Source organism: Mustela putorius, unplaced genomic scaffold (assembly GCF_011764305.1).
Source record: "Mustela putorius furo isolate JIRA1106 unplaced genomic scaffold, ASM1176430v1.1 tig00000842_pilon_pilon_pilon, whole genome shotgun sequence".
In the NCBI taxonomy this organism is placed as follows: Eukaryota; Metazoa; Chordata; class Mammalia; order Carnivora; family Mustelidae; genus Mustela; species Mustela putorius.
Window position 1 is genome coordinate 2,062,238 of NW_025421493.1, and position 16,984 is coordinate 2,079,221.

Consider the following 16,984-nt stretch of genomic DNA (forward strand, 5'->3'; position numbering starts at 1 on the left):
ACCCAGTGAGGAATTGTAAACTGTACACAAGCTCCTCTGAAAGTCACATGGGCGGTATTAGGAAAGGTCCAGATAAAACTGGCTTTTTCTGAATTCTTACCTGATCCTTTTCTCATCTGCTTTCCGGAGCTCCTCATCTCGTTGTAGTACACTGAGGATCAAATCCCTCTCCACCTCAGACAGAAAAGAGAGGTCAAGTATCTCTGACATGTTATTCTGTTTTTTCTTCTACTCTTCCTTCTTCAAAGCAACCAGACCAGGAGAGCCACCACAGCTACCGGGAAATAAGAGAACTATTTTCACACAGGTATTTACTCCAGAGTAGATCCACAGCCCTAGAGCCTCTTAGTAGGCTACTGTCCCCTGAAGTCAGGCTTAAAAAGACAATGTAGAAGTATCTGACCTATTTACCATTCCTACTCCCACCTGAATTCTTCCCTGAAAATGAGGAGGCTTTGATTTTTCAAGATGAAAAACATATTCATGACTCTGGAAAAGAGCTGAGTCTTTTCAGCATAAGCATCTTAGTCTGGAATAAGCACAGAACAGCTAAGTCAAACTTTCCTGACACCAAGTGAATTCCCAATCATCCAATTTTCAATACTTCACATGTTTTCAAGTCCCAAGTCTAATCCAAATAATCAGACAGCTGGTCTCTGTAGTAGAGAAGAAAACCACATGGGGACATCTGCCAGCTGAAGCCCATTTCTCCTTGCCAGACCAGCTTCCATGTTCTTCAGACTCAGCTTTACACTGCACTCCTAAACTTCCATCACCTACTCTATCTCCCAAAGTTCTTATTGCTACCACTACCTAAAGAATATCTTCACCCATTACACACACATTTGTTAAGCACCCACTCCGACAGGCACTGAGCAAAGTGCCAGGGTTACAGAGAAGAGTAAGACACAGCTCTTGTCCTTAAGAAGTTCACAAACTAGTAGGGGAGACAGATACATATAATACAGTATAATGCACAAAGTGCTGTCAAAGGAATAATAAATTTAATGCCATGGGAACCTAAAGAAGGAAGTAATTAATTCTACCCTGCATAGACAGAGAAGAGAAAGAGCTGTACACATGGAAGATTTTACAGAATAGGTGGATTTTTCCTTAGAAAACAGTATTTTCTTTTTCTTTCTTTCTTTTTTTTTTAAAATTTGGTGGTGGGGGGGGAATGATAGGAAAGATGTTTGGACTAAACATCTTGAAACCCATTTTTGGAATACATGTACTTGCTGAATCTGCTACGGAGCAAGTGGAAACCAGGGCAGCAAGACAAAGAACAGAGTAGTAAAGTTTGAGAAGCAGAACTGACAGAATGGAGTGACTAAGAGGATCTAAGAAGGCAAAGTCAAAGATGCCTACATTGCATGTTTGGGTTTATCAAGGGATGGATTAGTGACAATCCTAACAGTGGTAAGAGTTATAAGAAAAGAACCAGGTGTGGAAGTAAAGCAAGAAGTTTCATTTTAGTCATACTGAGTTTGCACAACATACAGGATATCACTGTAATTAGACCCAGAAAGTAGTTGGAGGCACAGGGCTGGTCCTCAGAAGAGGACCTGTAGGGGCGTCTGGGTGGCTCAGTGGGTTGGGCCACTGCCTTCGGCTCGGGTCGTGATCTCAGGGTCCTGGGATCGAGTCCCGCGTCGGGCTCTCTGCTCAGCGGGGAGCCTGCTTCCTCCTCTCTCTCTCTCTCTCTCTCTCTGCCTGCCTCTCTGCCTACTTGTGATCTCTCTGTCAAGTGAATAAATAAAATCTTAAAAAAAAAAAAAAAGAAGAGGACCTGTATCTGAAAGGACAAATTTGGTAGTCACGGATGTCAAAGAGCTCAGGGTAGACACAGTGAGAAAGGAAATGAGGATCCTATTTGCTTTTTCTGCTCTCCCTTGAAACTAGACCATAAGCTCCTTTTTACTCTTTTTTTTTTTTAACTGACTACCTATAGGACAATAAAAAGTATAGTTATAAGGTTTCTGAAACCTCAACAGTTTCTTGGTTATTTCTTGGTCTTTATTGAACTGTTAGATACTAAGCTTCTGGGATGCCTAGGTGGCTCAGTCAGTTAAGCGTCTGCCTTCAGCTCTGGTCATGATCGTGGGGTCCTGGGATTGGGCCCCCTGTCAGGCTCCCTGCTCACCATGGAGTCTGCTTCTCCATCTCCCCCCACCCCTCTCCCTGCTTGTGCATGCTCCCTCTCTCTCAAATAAATAAAATCTTAAAAAAAGATAATAAGCTTTTTTAATAGACCCTTTCAGAGATAATCTTGAGGAAGAATTCTTAGTTTTTATACCCAAAGAGAATATATATAGCCTATGAGAACAAGGACTTTTTCAGTATTCTTCTATGAATCTGGCCCAGTGCCTAATGGAATATTTACTACATAGTGATCTACATGTTGCCACTATTGTTGATCATCATCGCTGTCATCACCCCACTGGTTCCATCTATTGAGAAGTGACTATAATGCCAGGCAACACAATACTTTATATATATTAACTAGTTTAATCTTCATAACAACCCTAAGAATAGAATGAGGTACTACTGTTATCCTGTTATCCCCATTTTATAGACGAGGAGTCAGGAAAGGTTAGGTTAACCTGCCCAATAAAAAAGTAAATGAAGTTGCTGAGATTCAAATTCAGGCAATCTGATTCTAGAGCTAGTGCTCTACTGGCTCTGTCCAGGCAGGATCATAGCTGAAGCAATTATAAAATATTGAGCAGTGGGGTGCTTGGGTGGCTCAGTCAGTTAAGCATCTGCCTTCGGCTCAGGTCATGATCCCCGGGTCCTGGGATACAGCCCCGCATTGGGCTCCCTGCTCAGTGGAAAGTCTGCTTCTCCCTCTCCCCTCTGTAGATCCCCCTGCTTGTGTTCTCTCATTATGTCAAACAAGTAAATAAAATCTTTAAAAATAAATAAATAAAATATTGAACAGGGCAATCAAAAGCATTGTGCAAATGGATTCTCCTATTCGTGGTTGGGAGGGAACAACTGGCCAAAATATCAGCCTCTCATGGATAAAACAGGTGTCACCACCTGCCTGGCAGCTAAAGACCAAGGATAGCACAGGCACACTGGAAATGAGCACAAAACCAGATTCATGGAGTGGCAGCAGAGTTCTGTGATGACACAGGCCCATTGGCACAGTAATGAGAAAAAGTTGTATCAGGAGCCAGGGAGGTAAGAACATTGTTGAGAAAATAAAGACAACTGCTAATACTGTATATCTTCCCTTTTGTTTCTCACTCATGGACCTGATCCACCAGAACTGCCTCCTAAAATTTTAAATTCAAGAATCCCCATTTTCTTACCACAGCTCACTCCCACTAAACCTGTTCTTCAACCTCAGGAAGACCACAGTCTCTTGAGGCCACCTTTCATTTTATCTTGGTCTACTTGCCTCCTACTGATCTATTTTCCTTCCCAACCCATCCTGGATTCCAAATGACTCAACATTTTAACAATTCTCACAAGTATGTCCCATATCCATGTATCTTCATCCCTCTGCTATAACTGCCCATTAAATCTCAAACCTGTACCAATGCTATAGTCTTGCCTTGTATGTTCCTATACCCAAGTCCTACACAATGTTTGGTCTCCAACCTCAGGTGGACCTTCACTATCACCCATATGTCTTTTTACTTGCCCTGAGTTCAGTTCCTTTACCTAGTTTCTTCAGGTTCTATTTTTAAGCTTTCATTCATCTCATCCCACATTCCCACTTCCCCTTCCTCCAGGTCCTATCAGACATCCTTGTTTCACACTTGTAAAGAAAAAAAAAAAGATTTTAAAATCTACCACCCATAACTTCCTTAGCTCCCTGCCTCCTCTCTCCTATAACTTGCCAATCTGACTCCTTTCAGAAAAGCTATATCCCACCCTCACCCCACCCTCACCCCACCTTTGACCATGGGTTGCTATTTCAAACACTAACCCTGTTTAGCTAAGAAACTAAAACTTTTAGTTTTAAACTTTTAGGGAAGAAAACAGGATAAGAAAAAAACTTCGGAGGCAAGGAGAAAAAGGAAAGCATAGGAAAAAAATGAGAGAAATAACAAAAAGAAGATGGTAAAAATAAACTCTAATATATCAATAAACAAACAAAAAAATATATGAGTAAGACTCACCCATTAAAATGCAGAGGTTAACAGACCGGATAAAATTTTTTAGAATCCAGCTATGTGCCATTTTACAAGGGACACATCTAAAACATAAAAGATGAGGAAAGACTGAAAACACAAAAGATAGAAAAAGATATACCAGGTAAATGCCAACCCAAAGAAAGTTGATGTAGCTATACTAACATCTAAAAATAAAACTTCAGGACAATAAAAGCATTATAACACACAAAGAATATCAGTACATAGAGTAAATAAACCTGTATGCACTAAGTAAACACTTCTAAATATATAAAGGAAGATCAAGTATACTAGAGAGAAACTGAAAAATCAGACATCAAAAAATGAAAGATTAATATGCCTCTTTCAGTTATTGACAGTATTAGCAGATAAAAAATTAGTAAATATATAGACAAGCTGAACAACAAAATAAGATTGATTTAGTGGACATATGTAGAAATCTATATAGAATTGCAAAATCACATTCCTTTCAAGCACATATGGAACATCTATCCCCCAAATTATCATGTACTAGGTTGTAATACAAGTCTCAGTAAATTTCAGAAATATAAGTGAGATATATATGTACCTCACATATATTTATATATATATGAGGATATATACATATATATTCTCATGCAGATCATGGTTTCTGACCTCATGGAAATTAAATATGAGGCTAATAACAAGAGATCACTTTTAATCCCAAAGCATTTTGGAAATTTAAAGACATTTCTGAATAACTCACAGGTCAAATGAAAATTATAACTGTACTAAATCTATCATTAATATCTAAAAGAAACCTGCTGCCTGTTTTACCACCACTACCAACCCCATACCACAGAATGTATTCTAGAAATTCAAAAGAGAAAATATGGAATAAAAATAATGTTTTTGTATTCAAAGGGCTTAATGGTAAATGATGGTAATGGTAAACGATATAACATGTCTTGAAAAACTTAACTCGGAAAAATAATGGAGGCACAAATAAAACCAGACAGATTCGAAGTTAGGAAACCTGTGACCTTTATATATTTTCCCAACTGATGAATCCCAGGATTTAGTGGAGAAACCAAAGCTCAGAAATACTTGTTAAGGCTTTTCACTGAAATTCAGTCACAGATGTTTAGTCAAAAGAACAAGGATTATCTACGGAGAAGACCACTGCTCAGATAACATGAGTGTCCAAACCCACGCTCTGATGGACAATTTGTTCCATGTTAGTTGTGGGGTGTCAGGACTCAGATCAAGTATATTTTTTGAGATTTTATTTATTTATTTGACACAGAGAGAGAGAGAACACAAGCAGAGGGAATGGCACAGGGAGAAGCAGACTCCCTGCTGAGCAGGGAACCTGGCAGGGTGCCAGATCCCAGGACCCCAGGATCATGACATGAGCTGAAGGCAGACTTTTAAATGACTGGCTACCCAGGGGCCTCTCAGATTAAATATCTTAATATTGCATGCTTGTGGGACCTCATACCCACAGGAAGTTATTTTAGAAAAGATGGTTTGTTTATTTAGAAAATTACACACATTTACTGCTAAATTCAGAATAATATTGTAATGGAAATATAAAAACCAGGCAAAGCTGAAAAATCTATCAAAATGGAAGGTTAACATACCTCTCTCAATTATATATCCAAGTGAATATATTTAAATTATACCCTAAATCTATGATTAGAAGATAATAATAATTAATAAGTGAACATTAACACTAGCACCTAGTTTTCATGAAGGGGCAGGGAGAGCTTTCCCAAGTTATTTTAAATTCTGAAGACCAGTTATAAAAACAAAGCCTCGGTCAAACTCATAGGTAGCATGGAATGATGAATAGAGTGGTGTAAGACAAATTTGGGTTCAAACCTTAGCTTTGCTATTTATTAGCTATATGACCTTGGACAAGGACCCAAAGTATTTTTTAAAAATTATGAAAAATATAGAAAGCCTTAGAAGAATAGTATTTACATTAAAAATCATTGTTGGTGTTCCCCAAATGGAAACTGATATGAATCAGAAAAATACCAAATAATGTCCCTGCACCAGGCAGCAAATAAACAGGTTTCTCTGTGTTTAATTTGTTGGGCACCTTGGTCCCTCCCCAACATATGGTGCATATTCAAACTAGAAACTTCTACCATACGTAAACTCCTTGGGGGAAAGCACTGCATCTGAACTTCATACCCCCAGGAACTTATTTAGCACAGTGTCTGATACACAGTATAAATTCAATAAATGTTTACTGAGTGTTTTCACCCTGAATTCTATTTATATTTATATGTTTAAATTTAACTCATGGAAACTGAAGAGCAGCAATAAAGCTCAGAGAAATGTAGTTTTGCTTTCCTGAAGCTGTATGGTGTCGTGGTTAAGGGCACAGACTCTGGAGCCAGACTGCCTGTGAGAAGATTTATACTGTTACATGTCAGATTCTGTATACTGTTGAACGTAGATAAGCAAAACTGATATGGCTAATATAAGAGATGTGATGGTGTCTACATTTTTGAAAGGTGAGAATTGAAACTGGGCTACAAATTAACATTGGTAATGAAAATTTGGGATTTTAGAATGTCAGTGGACTTCTAATTCTAGCTAAGATGGGGTAACAAAAAATGGATTTCCATCTTGCCTGAAAGAAGCCATTGACCCAAATGGATAAAATACATGAAGCAGCAGTGTTTGCAAGACACTGAACATCAGGCAATGAAGAACTGTGATCCCTGAGAGATAATAAACAAACAGGGTGAGACCTCGGATTTTCCAGACTCACTGTCTTGAGACACTTTTCAGACTATGGTGCAGGGAACAGAAATGTAGGCAGAACCTGCCGAATTTGAGCTGAGGTGACAGAGCTGACAGTCTGGGAAAACGCAGGTGGTTAAACTACATAGGAGAGAATACCTGTGAGAGCTGCACACAGATCTTTGGAGGAGCTGCCAAGGGTCTCCCTTGAGTATTCAGCATAGCACTGATCAGTGCATGGCATGCCTGTGATGAAATTACCCAAGGTCAAGGACAGAACCAACTGGGCCAGGAGCAGTGACTGTTCCATCAGCCAAATTGGAAAACCTCATGATTCACAGGGCATGGGGAAAAGTACTCAGAAGGGTCTTGCTTCCATAATGAGGATGAATTAGCCCTAGACTATGTACTGGTCCAGTCCTGCCTAACATAACTAAACAAAACAGCCTGAAAGGATCAATCTGTTTCCAAGTAACTCAAGTGAAACCCAGAACAGAGCTCAAGTGTATTTGTAGTAATATAAAAGATATGCAGCACCCAGCAAAGTAAAATTCAAATTAACAGTAATGATTTGTAACAACATGGATGAACCTAGAGGGTATTATGCTAAATGAAATAAGTCAGACAGGGAAAGGCAAATACTATATGATTTCATTCTAACGTGGAATCTAAAAACATGAAACAAATGAACAACCAAACAAAAACAGAAACAAAATCATAAGTACTGAGAACAAACTGGTGGTTGGCAGAGAGGAGGAGGGTGGGAGAATGGGTAAATAGGTGAAGGGGAGTGGGAGGTACAGGTACATTTGAGGTGAGCTCAACACAGCATAACATACAGAGTTACCAAATCATCACAGTGCAAGCCTAAAATTAATATAACATTACGTGTCAACTATACTTCAGTTAAAAACATTGACAGGCATGCAAAAAAGCAGGAAAATAGAGTTCATGATGAGGAGACAAATCAAAAACGGACTTAAGAACGGACAGAAAGGTCAGAATTAGCAAAAAAATCATTTAAAGAGTCATTTTAACTGTATTCTATTTTTTAAAAGTTAAAGACATGGATGATATTAAAGAAAAATACCCAATTCAAACCTAGAGGTAAAAATGACAATGTCTGAGATGGAAAGTATACAATATGGGATTAACAGCAGATTATAAATTGTAATAGAAAAGATTACTGAATGTGAGGACATTGCAATAGAAACTATCCAAATGATATAGTAAGAAAAAAGGCTTTAAAAAACAGAGCATTAATGAACTGTAGAACGACTTTAAGCTGGTCAATGTACATGTAATTGGAGTCACCAAAGGAAATGAGGACACTGAAAATTTTTTTGAGGAAACAGTGGCCAAAATGTTCCTAAATTTCATGAACACTAGAAAATCAGATAGAAGAAACCCAATAAGCTTCATGCAAAAGAAATATAAAGAAAACTATACCATATGGCACACCACAGGCAAACTTTTTAAAAACAAGAGATAACGAGAATATCTTCAAGGCTGGAGGCAGGGGGTACATGTTACACATAGAGAAACAAAGACAATGATGAAAGAAAATTTATTATTGGATACCATGAAATGAGAAGACAGTGGAACATCTCTAAAATACTAAAAGGATAAAAACCTGTTAACCTAGAATTCCAAAGCCAGTGAAATGCATCCAAAAAACAGAGGTGAAATAAGCCTTTTTCAAACATGCAAGAGTTGAAAGAATTAATTGCCAGTAAACCTGTGCTATAAAAATTGTTAAAGTCTTTTGGGAAGAAGAAAAATAATCTATTTTTTTAAAGATTTGTTTAATTTATTTATTTGACAGAGATCACAAGCAGGCAGAGGCAGGAAGAGAGAGAGGGGGAAGCAGGCTCGCACTAAGCAGAGAACCCGATGCGGGGCTCGATCCCAGGACTCTGGGATCATGACCTGAGCTGAAGGCAGAGGCCTTAACCCACTGAGCCACCCAGGTGCCCCCAGAAAAAAAATAATCTAGATAAAAATATGGGTCTAGGGGCTTCTGGGTGGCTCAGTCAGTTAAGCATCTGACTCTTGAGTTCGGCTCAGATTGTGATCTCAGGGTGGTGAGATTGGGCTTGGTGTCAGGCTCATGCACTGGGTGTGAAGGCTGCTTGAGATTCTCAATCTCCCTCTCCCTCACCCCCCGCCTTAAAAAAAAAGAACTATAGGTCTACAAAGGGAAATGAAGGGCACATGCAATGGCAAACAATGTGGGTAAAAATATTTTTTTCTTATACAATGAATGGGCAAAGAAGATATGATGTGTATATACACACATACACACAGACAGAGTGGAATATTACTCAGCCATAAAAATGAGATCTTGCCGGGGTGCCTGGGTGGCTCAGTGGGTTAAGCCTCTGCCTTGGCTCAGGTCATGATCCCCGGGTCCTGGGATCGAGCCCCACATCAGGCTCTCTGCTCAGCCGGGAGCCTGCTCCCCCCCCCCTCTGCCTGCCTCTCTGTGTACTTGTGATCTCTCTCTCTGTCAAATGAATGGATAAAATCTTTTTTTTTTAAGATTTTATTTATTTATTTGACAGAGAGAAATCACAAGTAGTCGGAGAGGCAGGCAGAGAGAGAGAGAGGGAAGCAGGCTCCCCGCTGAGCAGAGAGCCCGATGCGGGACTCGATCCCAGGACCCTGAGATCACGACCTGAGCCGAAGGCAGCGGCTTAACCCACTGAGCCACCCAGGCGCCCCTGAATGGATAAAATCTTTAAAAAAAAATGAGATCTTGCCATTTTCAACAACATGGATGGACGCAGAAGATATTTTGCCAAGTGAAATAAGTCAGACAGAGAAAGACAAACAATGTATGATTTCATTTACATATGGAATCTATAAACAAAACAAATGAGCAAAAAAAGCAAAAAAAAAAAGCAAAAACAGACCCATCAATGCATAGAATAGACTGATGGTTTCTGGAGGGGAAAGATGTAGGGGTATGAGCAAAATAGGTGAAGAGTAATGGGAGATAGAGGCTTCCAGTTATGGAATGAATAAGTCACAAGAATAAAAGGTACAGTACAGGGAATATAGATGATGGTATTATAATAGTATCTTATGGTGACAGATGGTAGCTATGATTATGAGCATGGCAAAACATATAAACTTGTCAAATCACTATGTTGTACACCTGAAACTAATGTAACATGTGTCAACTATACTTCAATAATAAAATAATTGATTGTTAAAAGTAAAAAATGTATATTACAATATATTGTGAGGTACAAAATATATGTAGAACAAAGTCAGAAAAATTACACAAACTGATTTTAAGACTTATAATTCTACAATAATTGAGAGTGGTAGTGGCATACAGATAGACAAACAGAGCAATAGAACAAAAGACTCAGGAAATAAAACTTTATGTTTACAGTCACTTGATTTTTGACGAAAGTACAAGAGAGTTCAGTGGAAAAATGATAGTCATTTCAGCAAATGATGCTGGAAAAACAGGATATCCACAAGAAAAGTTTCAAAAATGTGAAGATTTCTTAGATATGACACTAAAAAACATCATCCAGAACCTGATAACTTAGACTTCATTAAAATTAAAAACTTCTGCTCTTTGAAAGATGCTGATGAAAAAAATAAAAGGACAAGCCATTTACTCAAAGAAAATATTTGCAAATATTGTATCTGATAAGGACTTATATCCCAGAACATATAAAGAACTCTCAAAACTATAATTTTAAAAACCCACACAACCCAAATTTTTTAAATGGACAAAATTTGAACAAATACATCACCAAATAAAATATATGAGTAGCAAATACACTCATGAAAATATGCTCAACATCATTAAAAGTTAAGGAAAATGCAAACTAAAATTACAATGAGATATCACTACACAGTTATTAGAATGGCTAAAATTTAAAAATGCATCAAATGTTGACCAGAATTTAAAACAATTAGAGCTCTCATACACTGTAGTGGGAATATAAAATGGTACAGCTACACTGGAAAAGATTTTAGTAATTTCTCAAAAAGTTAAACATATATCTCCCATACGACCCAGGCTTTCTACTTTTAGATATTTACCCAAGAAAACCTAGTACATATTTCCATCCAAAGACTTGCATGTGCATGCTAATAAAAGCTTTACTCATAATAGCCTAAAACTAGAAACAACCCACTAAGAGGTGAATGGATTTTTTCAAAGTTGTTTATCCACACAATGGAATACTACTCAACAATAGAAAGAAATAAGCTACTGCAATATGCAATATGGATCAATCTCAAAACAATTATGCTGACTGAAAAAATTCAGACAAAAAGAACACAAAATACATGATTTATATAAAACTCTAGAAAATGAAAATGAATTTATAGTGGCAGAAAACAGATTAGTAGTTGCTGGAGAGGGGTGTTAAAGTACAGAGAAGGACAAGAAGGAAAGATTACAAAATGGCATAAGGAAACTTGAAGGTAATGAATGTTTACTATCTCGAATTTGCTGATGGTTTAATGGGTATATCATATGTCAAAATTTACCAAATTCCATACTTTTTAAAATGTAGTTTATCATATGTAAATTATATTAAATTATATGTCAATAAAGTTCTTTTTTAAAGTTTTAAAATTAAATATAACCATATCTTGTAATCAGAATTTTACCACCTCAGAATACCTATAAATAATAATAGGAGACTCTAAATGTATTCAAACAGTAAAATGTTGTTTTATGTCAGAGGGGTTTTTTTTCCTTCTAAGAGGTGTTTTATTATTTTTATGTGAATCTTCTTTTTTATTGAAGTATAATTAACATACTGTGGTATATTAGTTTCAGGTGTACAATATGATTCAACAACTCTGTATATTACTCATTGCTCACCAAGATAAGTCTACCCTTAATGCCTGTCTATTTCACTCTCCCCACCCCACCCCCCCACTCCCCCAACCCCCTCCACCACTTCCTCTCTGGGAACCACAGATTTGTTCTTTGTATGTAAGAGTCTGGGTGTAACTCTTGTTCAACATAGTATTAGAAGTCCTAGCAACAGCAATCAGACAACAAAGGGAAATAAAAGGTATCCAAATTGGCAATGAAGAAGTCAAACTCTCTCTCTTCACAGATGACATGATTCTTTATATGGAAAACCCAAAAGACTCCACCCCCAAACTACTAGAACTCATACAGCAATTCAGTAACGTGGCAGGATACAAAGTCAATGTACAGAAATCAGTGGCTTTCTTATACACTAACAATGAAAATTCAGAAAGGCAAATTAGAGAATCGATTCCATTTACTATAGCACCAAGGACCATAAGATACCTGGGAATAAACCTAACCAAAGAGGTAAAGGATCTGTACTCTAGGAGCTACAGAACACTCAAGAAAGAAATTGAAGCAGACATGAAAAGATGGAAGACCATTCCATGCTCTTGGATCGGAAGAATAAACATTGTTAAAATGTCTATACTGCCTAGAGCAATCTATACTTTTAATGCCATTCCGATCAAAATTCCACCAGTATTTTTCAAAGAGCTGGAGCAAATAATCCTAAAATTTGTATGGAATCAGAAGAGACCCTGAATCGCTAAGGGAATGCTGAAAAACAAAAATAAAACTGGGGGCATCACGCTACCTGATTTCAAGCTTTACTACAAAGCTGTGATAACCAAGACAGCATGGTACTGGCATAAAAACAGACACATAGACCAGTGGAACAGAGTAGAGAGCCCAGATATGGACCCTCAACTCTATGGGCAAATAATCTTCGACAAAACAGGAAAAAATATACAGTGGAAAAAAGAACAGTTTCTTCAATAAATGGTGCTGGGAAAACTGGACAGCTATATGTAGAAGAATGAAACTCGACCATTCTCTTACACCATACACAAAGATAAACTCAAAATGGGTAAAAGACCTCAACGTGAGGCAGGAATCCATCAGAATCCTAGAGGAGAACAAAGGCAGTAACCTCTTCAATATCAGCCACAGCAACTTCTTTCAAGATATGTCTCAGGAAACAAAAGCGAAGATGAACTTTTGGGACTTCATCAAGATCAAAAGCTTCTGCACAGCAAAGGAAACAGTCAAGAAAACAAAGAGGCAACCCACGGAATGGGAGAAGATATTTGCAAATGACAGTACAGACAGAAGGTTGATATCCAGGATCTATAAAGAACTCCTCAAACATAACACACACAAAACAGATAATCATATTTTAAAAAATGGGCAGAAGATATGAACAGACACTTCTCCCATGAAGACATACAAATGGCTATCAGACACATGAAAAAATGTTCATCATCACTAGCCATCAGGGAGATTCAAATTAAAACCACATTGAGATACTACCTTACACCAGTTAGAATGGCCAAAATTAGCAAGACAGGAAACAACATGTGTTGGAGAGGATGTGGAGAAAGGGGAGCCCTCTTACACTATTGGTGGGAATGCAAGTTGGTGCAGTCACTTTAGAGAACAGTGTGGAGATTCCTCAAGAAATTAAAAATAGAGCTACCCTAAGACCCAACAATTGCACTACTGTGTATTTACCCCAAAGATACAGATGTAGTGAAAACAAGGGCCATCTGTACCCCAATGTTTATAGCAGCAATGGCCATAGTCGCCAAACTGTGGAAAGAACCAAGATGTCCTTCAACGGACGAATGGATAAGGAAGATGTGGTCCATATACACTATGGTGTATTATGCCTCCATCAGAAAGGATGAATACCCAACTTTTGTAGCAACATGGACGGGACTGGAAGAGATTATGCTGAGTGAAATAAGTCAAGCAGAGAGAATCAATTATCATATGGTTTCACTTATTTGTGGAGCATAACAAATAACATGGAGGACATGGGGAGATGGAGAGAAGGGAGTTGAGGGAAATTGGAAGGGGAGATGAACCATGAGAGACTATGGACTCTGAAAAACAACCTGAGGGTCTTGAAGGGGCAGGGGGCGGGAGGTTGGGGGAACAAGGTGGTGGGTATTAGGGAGGGAACGTATTGCATGGAGCACTGGGTGTGGTGCAAAAACAATGAATACTGTTAAGCTGAAAAGAAATTTTTAAAAGAGTCTGGGTGGTTTTTTTTTCTTTCTTCTTTATTCATTTGTTTTGTTTCTTAAATTTTACACATGAGTGAGATTGTATAGTATTTGTCTTTTTCTGACTAACTTATTGCCCTTAGCATTATACCCTCTAGGTCTACCCATATCACTGCAAATGGCAGGATCTCATTCTTTTTTATGCATGGCTGAGCAATATTCCATTACCTATCTACACACATACACACACACACACACACACACACACACACACCCCTCCATTTATCTATTGAGGGGCACTTGAGTTGCTTTTGTAAACTTAGCTATTTCAAATAATGCTGTAATAAACATAGGAGTGCATATATCTTTTTCTATTAGTGTTTTCATCTTCTTTGGGTAAATAACCCAAAATTCATAGTTCAAAAGTAGTGGAATTACTGGATCATACAGTAATTCTATTTTTAACTTCTTGAAGAAATACTATACTGTTTTCCACGGAGGCTGCACCAATTTGCATTCTCAAGAGCACACAAGGGTTCCTTTTTTTCCACATCCCCACCAATACTTGCTATTTTTTTTATTTTTTACTTTTGGTTTTTGTGTGTGTTTTTTCCAAAGATTTTATTTATTTGAAAGAGTGAGAGAAAAAAAAGAAAGAAAGAAAGAGTGAGAGAGAGCACAAGTGGGGGCAGGCAGGAGAAAGGGGAAAGCAGGCTCCCTCTTGAACAGGGAGTCCAATACGTGGCTCAATCCCAGGACCCCGAGGTCATGACCTGAGCCAAAGGCAGATGCTTAACCAACTGAGCCACCCAGGCATCCCTGTCTTTTTTATTTTAGCCAGCCTGACAGGTGTAAGGTGGTATCTCATTGTGGTTTTGATTTGCACTTCCATGATGATTAGTGATACTGAGCATCTTTTCATGTGTCTGTTCACCACTTGTACGTCTTCTTTAGAAAAATATTCAGTTCCCTTGCCCATCAGATTATTTGGGGATTTTTTTGTGTGTTACATTACATAAGTTCTTCATATATTTTGGATATTACCCCTTATCAGATATATCAGTTGCAATATCTTCTCCCATTCAGTAGGCTGCCTTTTTGATGGTTTCCTTCATTGTGCAAAAAGATTTCCTTTATAAAGAATAAACAATACACAGTAAATTTGAAATTATTTTCATTATTATTTAATTTTGTTGCCTAAAACATGTGTTTTATCTTCTGACACTTCCATGAAGAATTTCACTGAGTTTTGAACCCTTGTTGAAAATGTGGAAATACAGTAGTAGAATTACTGGATGGTACAGGAATTCTATATTTAATTTTTAAAAAGATTTTACTTATTCATTTGAGAGACACAGAGAGAGAGTACGCACACAAAGAAGGGGAGGGTTGGAAGCAGAGGGGGAAGGAGACTCCCTGCTGAGCAGGGAGCCCAATGCAAGCTTGACCCAGGACCCTGAGATCATGAACGAGCTGAAGGCAGACATTTAACTGATTGAGCCACACAGGCACCCCTATTTTTAATTTTTTTAGGAAATTCCATAGTGTTTCCCACAGTGGCTGCACTGAAAAACGTATAAAATTGTTGAATCATTATATTGCACACCTGAAACTAATATAATAATGTATGTTAATTATACTTGAATTAAAAAATGTGAAAAGACAGCATGCATGCTCAGAGCTGAGAAGATGAAACAGCAACAAAATATTTGCATAATTGTTTCCCAGAACTATGAGTATCATTATTTAGTAAGTGCATTCAACAATAGGCTTCTTTTATTTATTGTTAGATTTATATGTTCTGTTTCTTTTTTCAGCTCTGTCACTTGAATCAAGTATAAGAATAAATAGGACTTAGAATCAGGCTTTCGAATAGCTGTATCATAAACCAATGTTTTGTTTAAACAAAGCACATTTAATGTCAGTGTTCTCATCAAAATGAGAGCAAAGGAAAAAACGAGAGCAAATGTTATTACACCATTAATAAATACCAAAATTAATTTTTTAATTTATTTGTTTCAGAGAAAGAGAATGAGAGAGAGCACGAGGTGGGGGAGAGTCAGAAGGAGAAGCAGATTCCCCGCTGAGCAGCGAGCCTGATGCAGAACTTGATCCCAGGACTCCAGGATCATGACCTGAGCCAAAGGCAGTTGCTTAACCAACTGAGCCACCCAGGTGCCCTGATAAATACTAAAATTAATTTTAAAGTATTCATTTCATCTTGTACCTTTATTTCTATTTTTATAGAAATGAATGTCTTATATAATATTAGTACAGTTAATATGCCATTTATAAGTAAATATACATATAGTAGGGGTGGTCAAAATTTTTAGTGGTAAGGGAGAATGATCAAAAAAGTTTGGCAAGTTTTGCTTAAAGGAGGATGAAGGGAAACCATTTTTACAAACTGCCATATGTTACTGTGAAACCATTTTTACAAATTGCCATATGTTATTGTGATTCTGCTTGCATATATTTATGATGTACATTAATTAGGAAAGAATAAATCACTCTGATGATTGTAATGCAGTTGCCCTGAGGCAAATAGGGCAGCAAATAAGGATTTGTGCTGCCATGAATGAAGTATATTCCAAAGTGAACTCTATTAACTAATTGTAACCAAGGCAATTACAGTATCTGAAGTAGACCAATCTTAAGCATTCTCAGAATGAATACTTATCATATGTGTGGGTTTCCAAAACACGAATGAGTTAGAGCCCTTAAAAGCTGACAAAATCCAACTCCCTTTGGAGAAAAAAATACTATTTGAAAATCTAAAGGTAAAAGAATGAATTTTAGAGCACAGAAGTGAGACCAAAATAGATTATGTGGTAAATCTGCACACTTTATTTAAAAAAAAAAAAAAAGATTACATGAAAAGAAAGCTTCCAGAGATGCAGGGTTTCCCCAAATCTCCTTATTTGGATCCAGCCACCCATGCACAAAGGCACCAACAGATAACATTTTTTTGGTTGGTAACAGCTGAGTGAACATACAACACTGCTTACAGTTAATAAAATGTTTACTTTGGGTAGTGTTAGACATTTTATCAACTGTCCCTATAAATTTTAGGGTAGATATCCCTCTAA

At 37.6% G+C, this 16,984-nt stretch overlaps 1 protein-coding gene across 4 annotated transcripts in view; it reads right to left on the reverse strand.

Moving 5' to 3' along the window:
* SYTL4 (synaptotagmin like 4) overlaps window positions 1-16,984 on the reverse strand; it is a 63,344-nt gene that overhangs the window by 26,406 nt on the left and 19,954 nt on the right. For 2 of the 4 annotated variants that reach the window (XM_013048188.2, XM_004777174.3), the window contains exons 2-3: window positions 4,134-4,210; window positions 101-274 (exon numbers count right to left, since the gene is read on the reverse strand). In XM_013048188.2, the coding sequence (XP_012903642.1) occupies window positions 101-137 (37 nt within the window). In that variant the 5' untranslated portion in view covers window positions 138-274; window positions 4,134-4,210. The remainder of the gene's footprint in view (window positions 1-100; window positions 275-4,133; window positions 4,211-16,984) is intronic. The other 2 variants (XR_001177038.2, XM_004777173.3) reach the window with 1 other exon arrangement.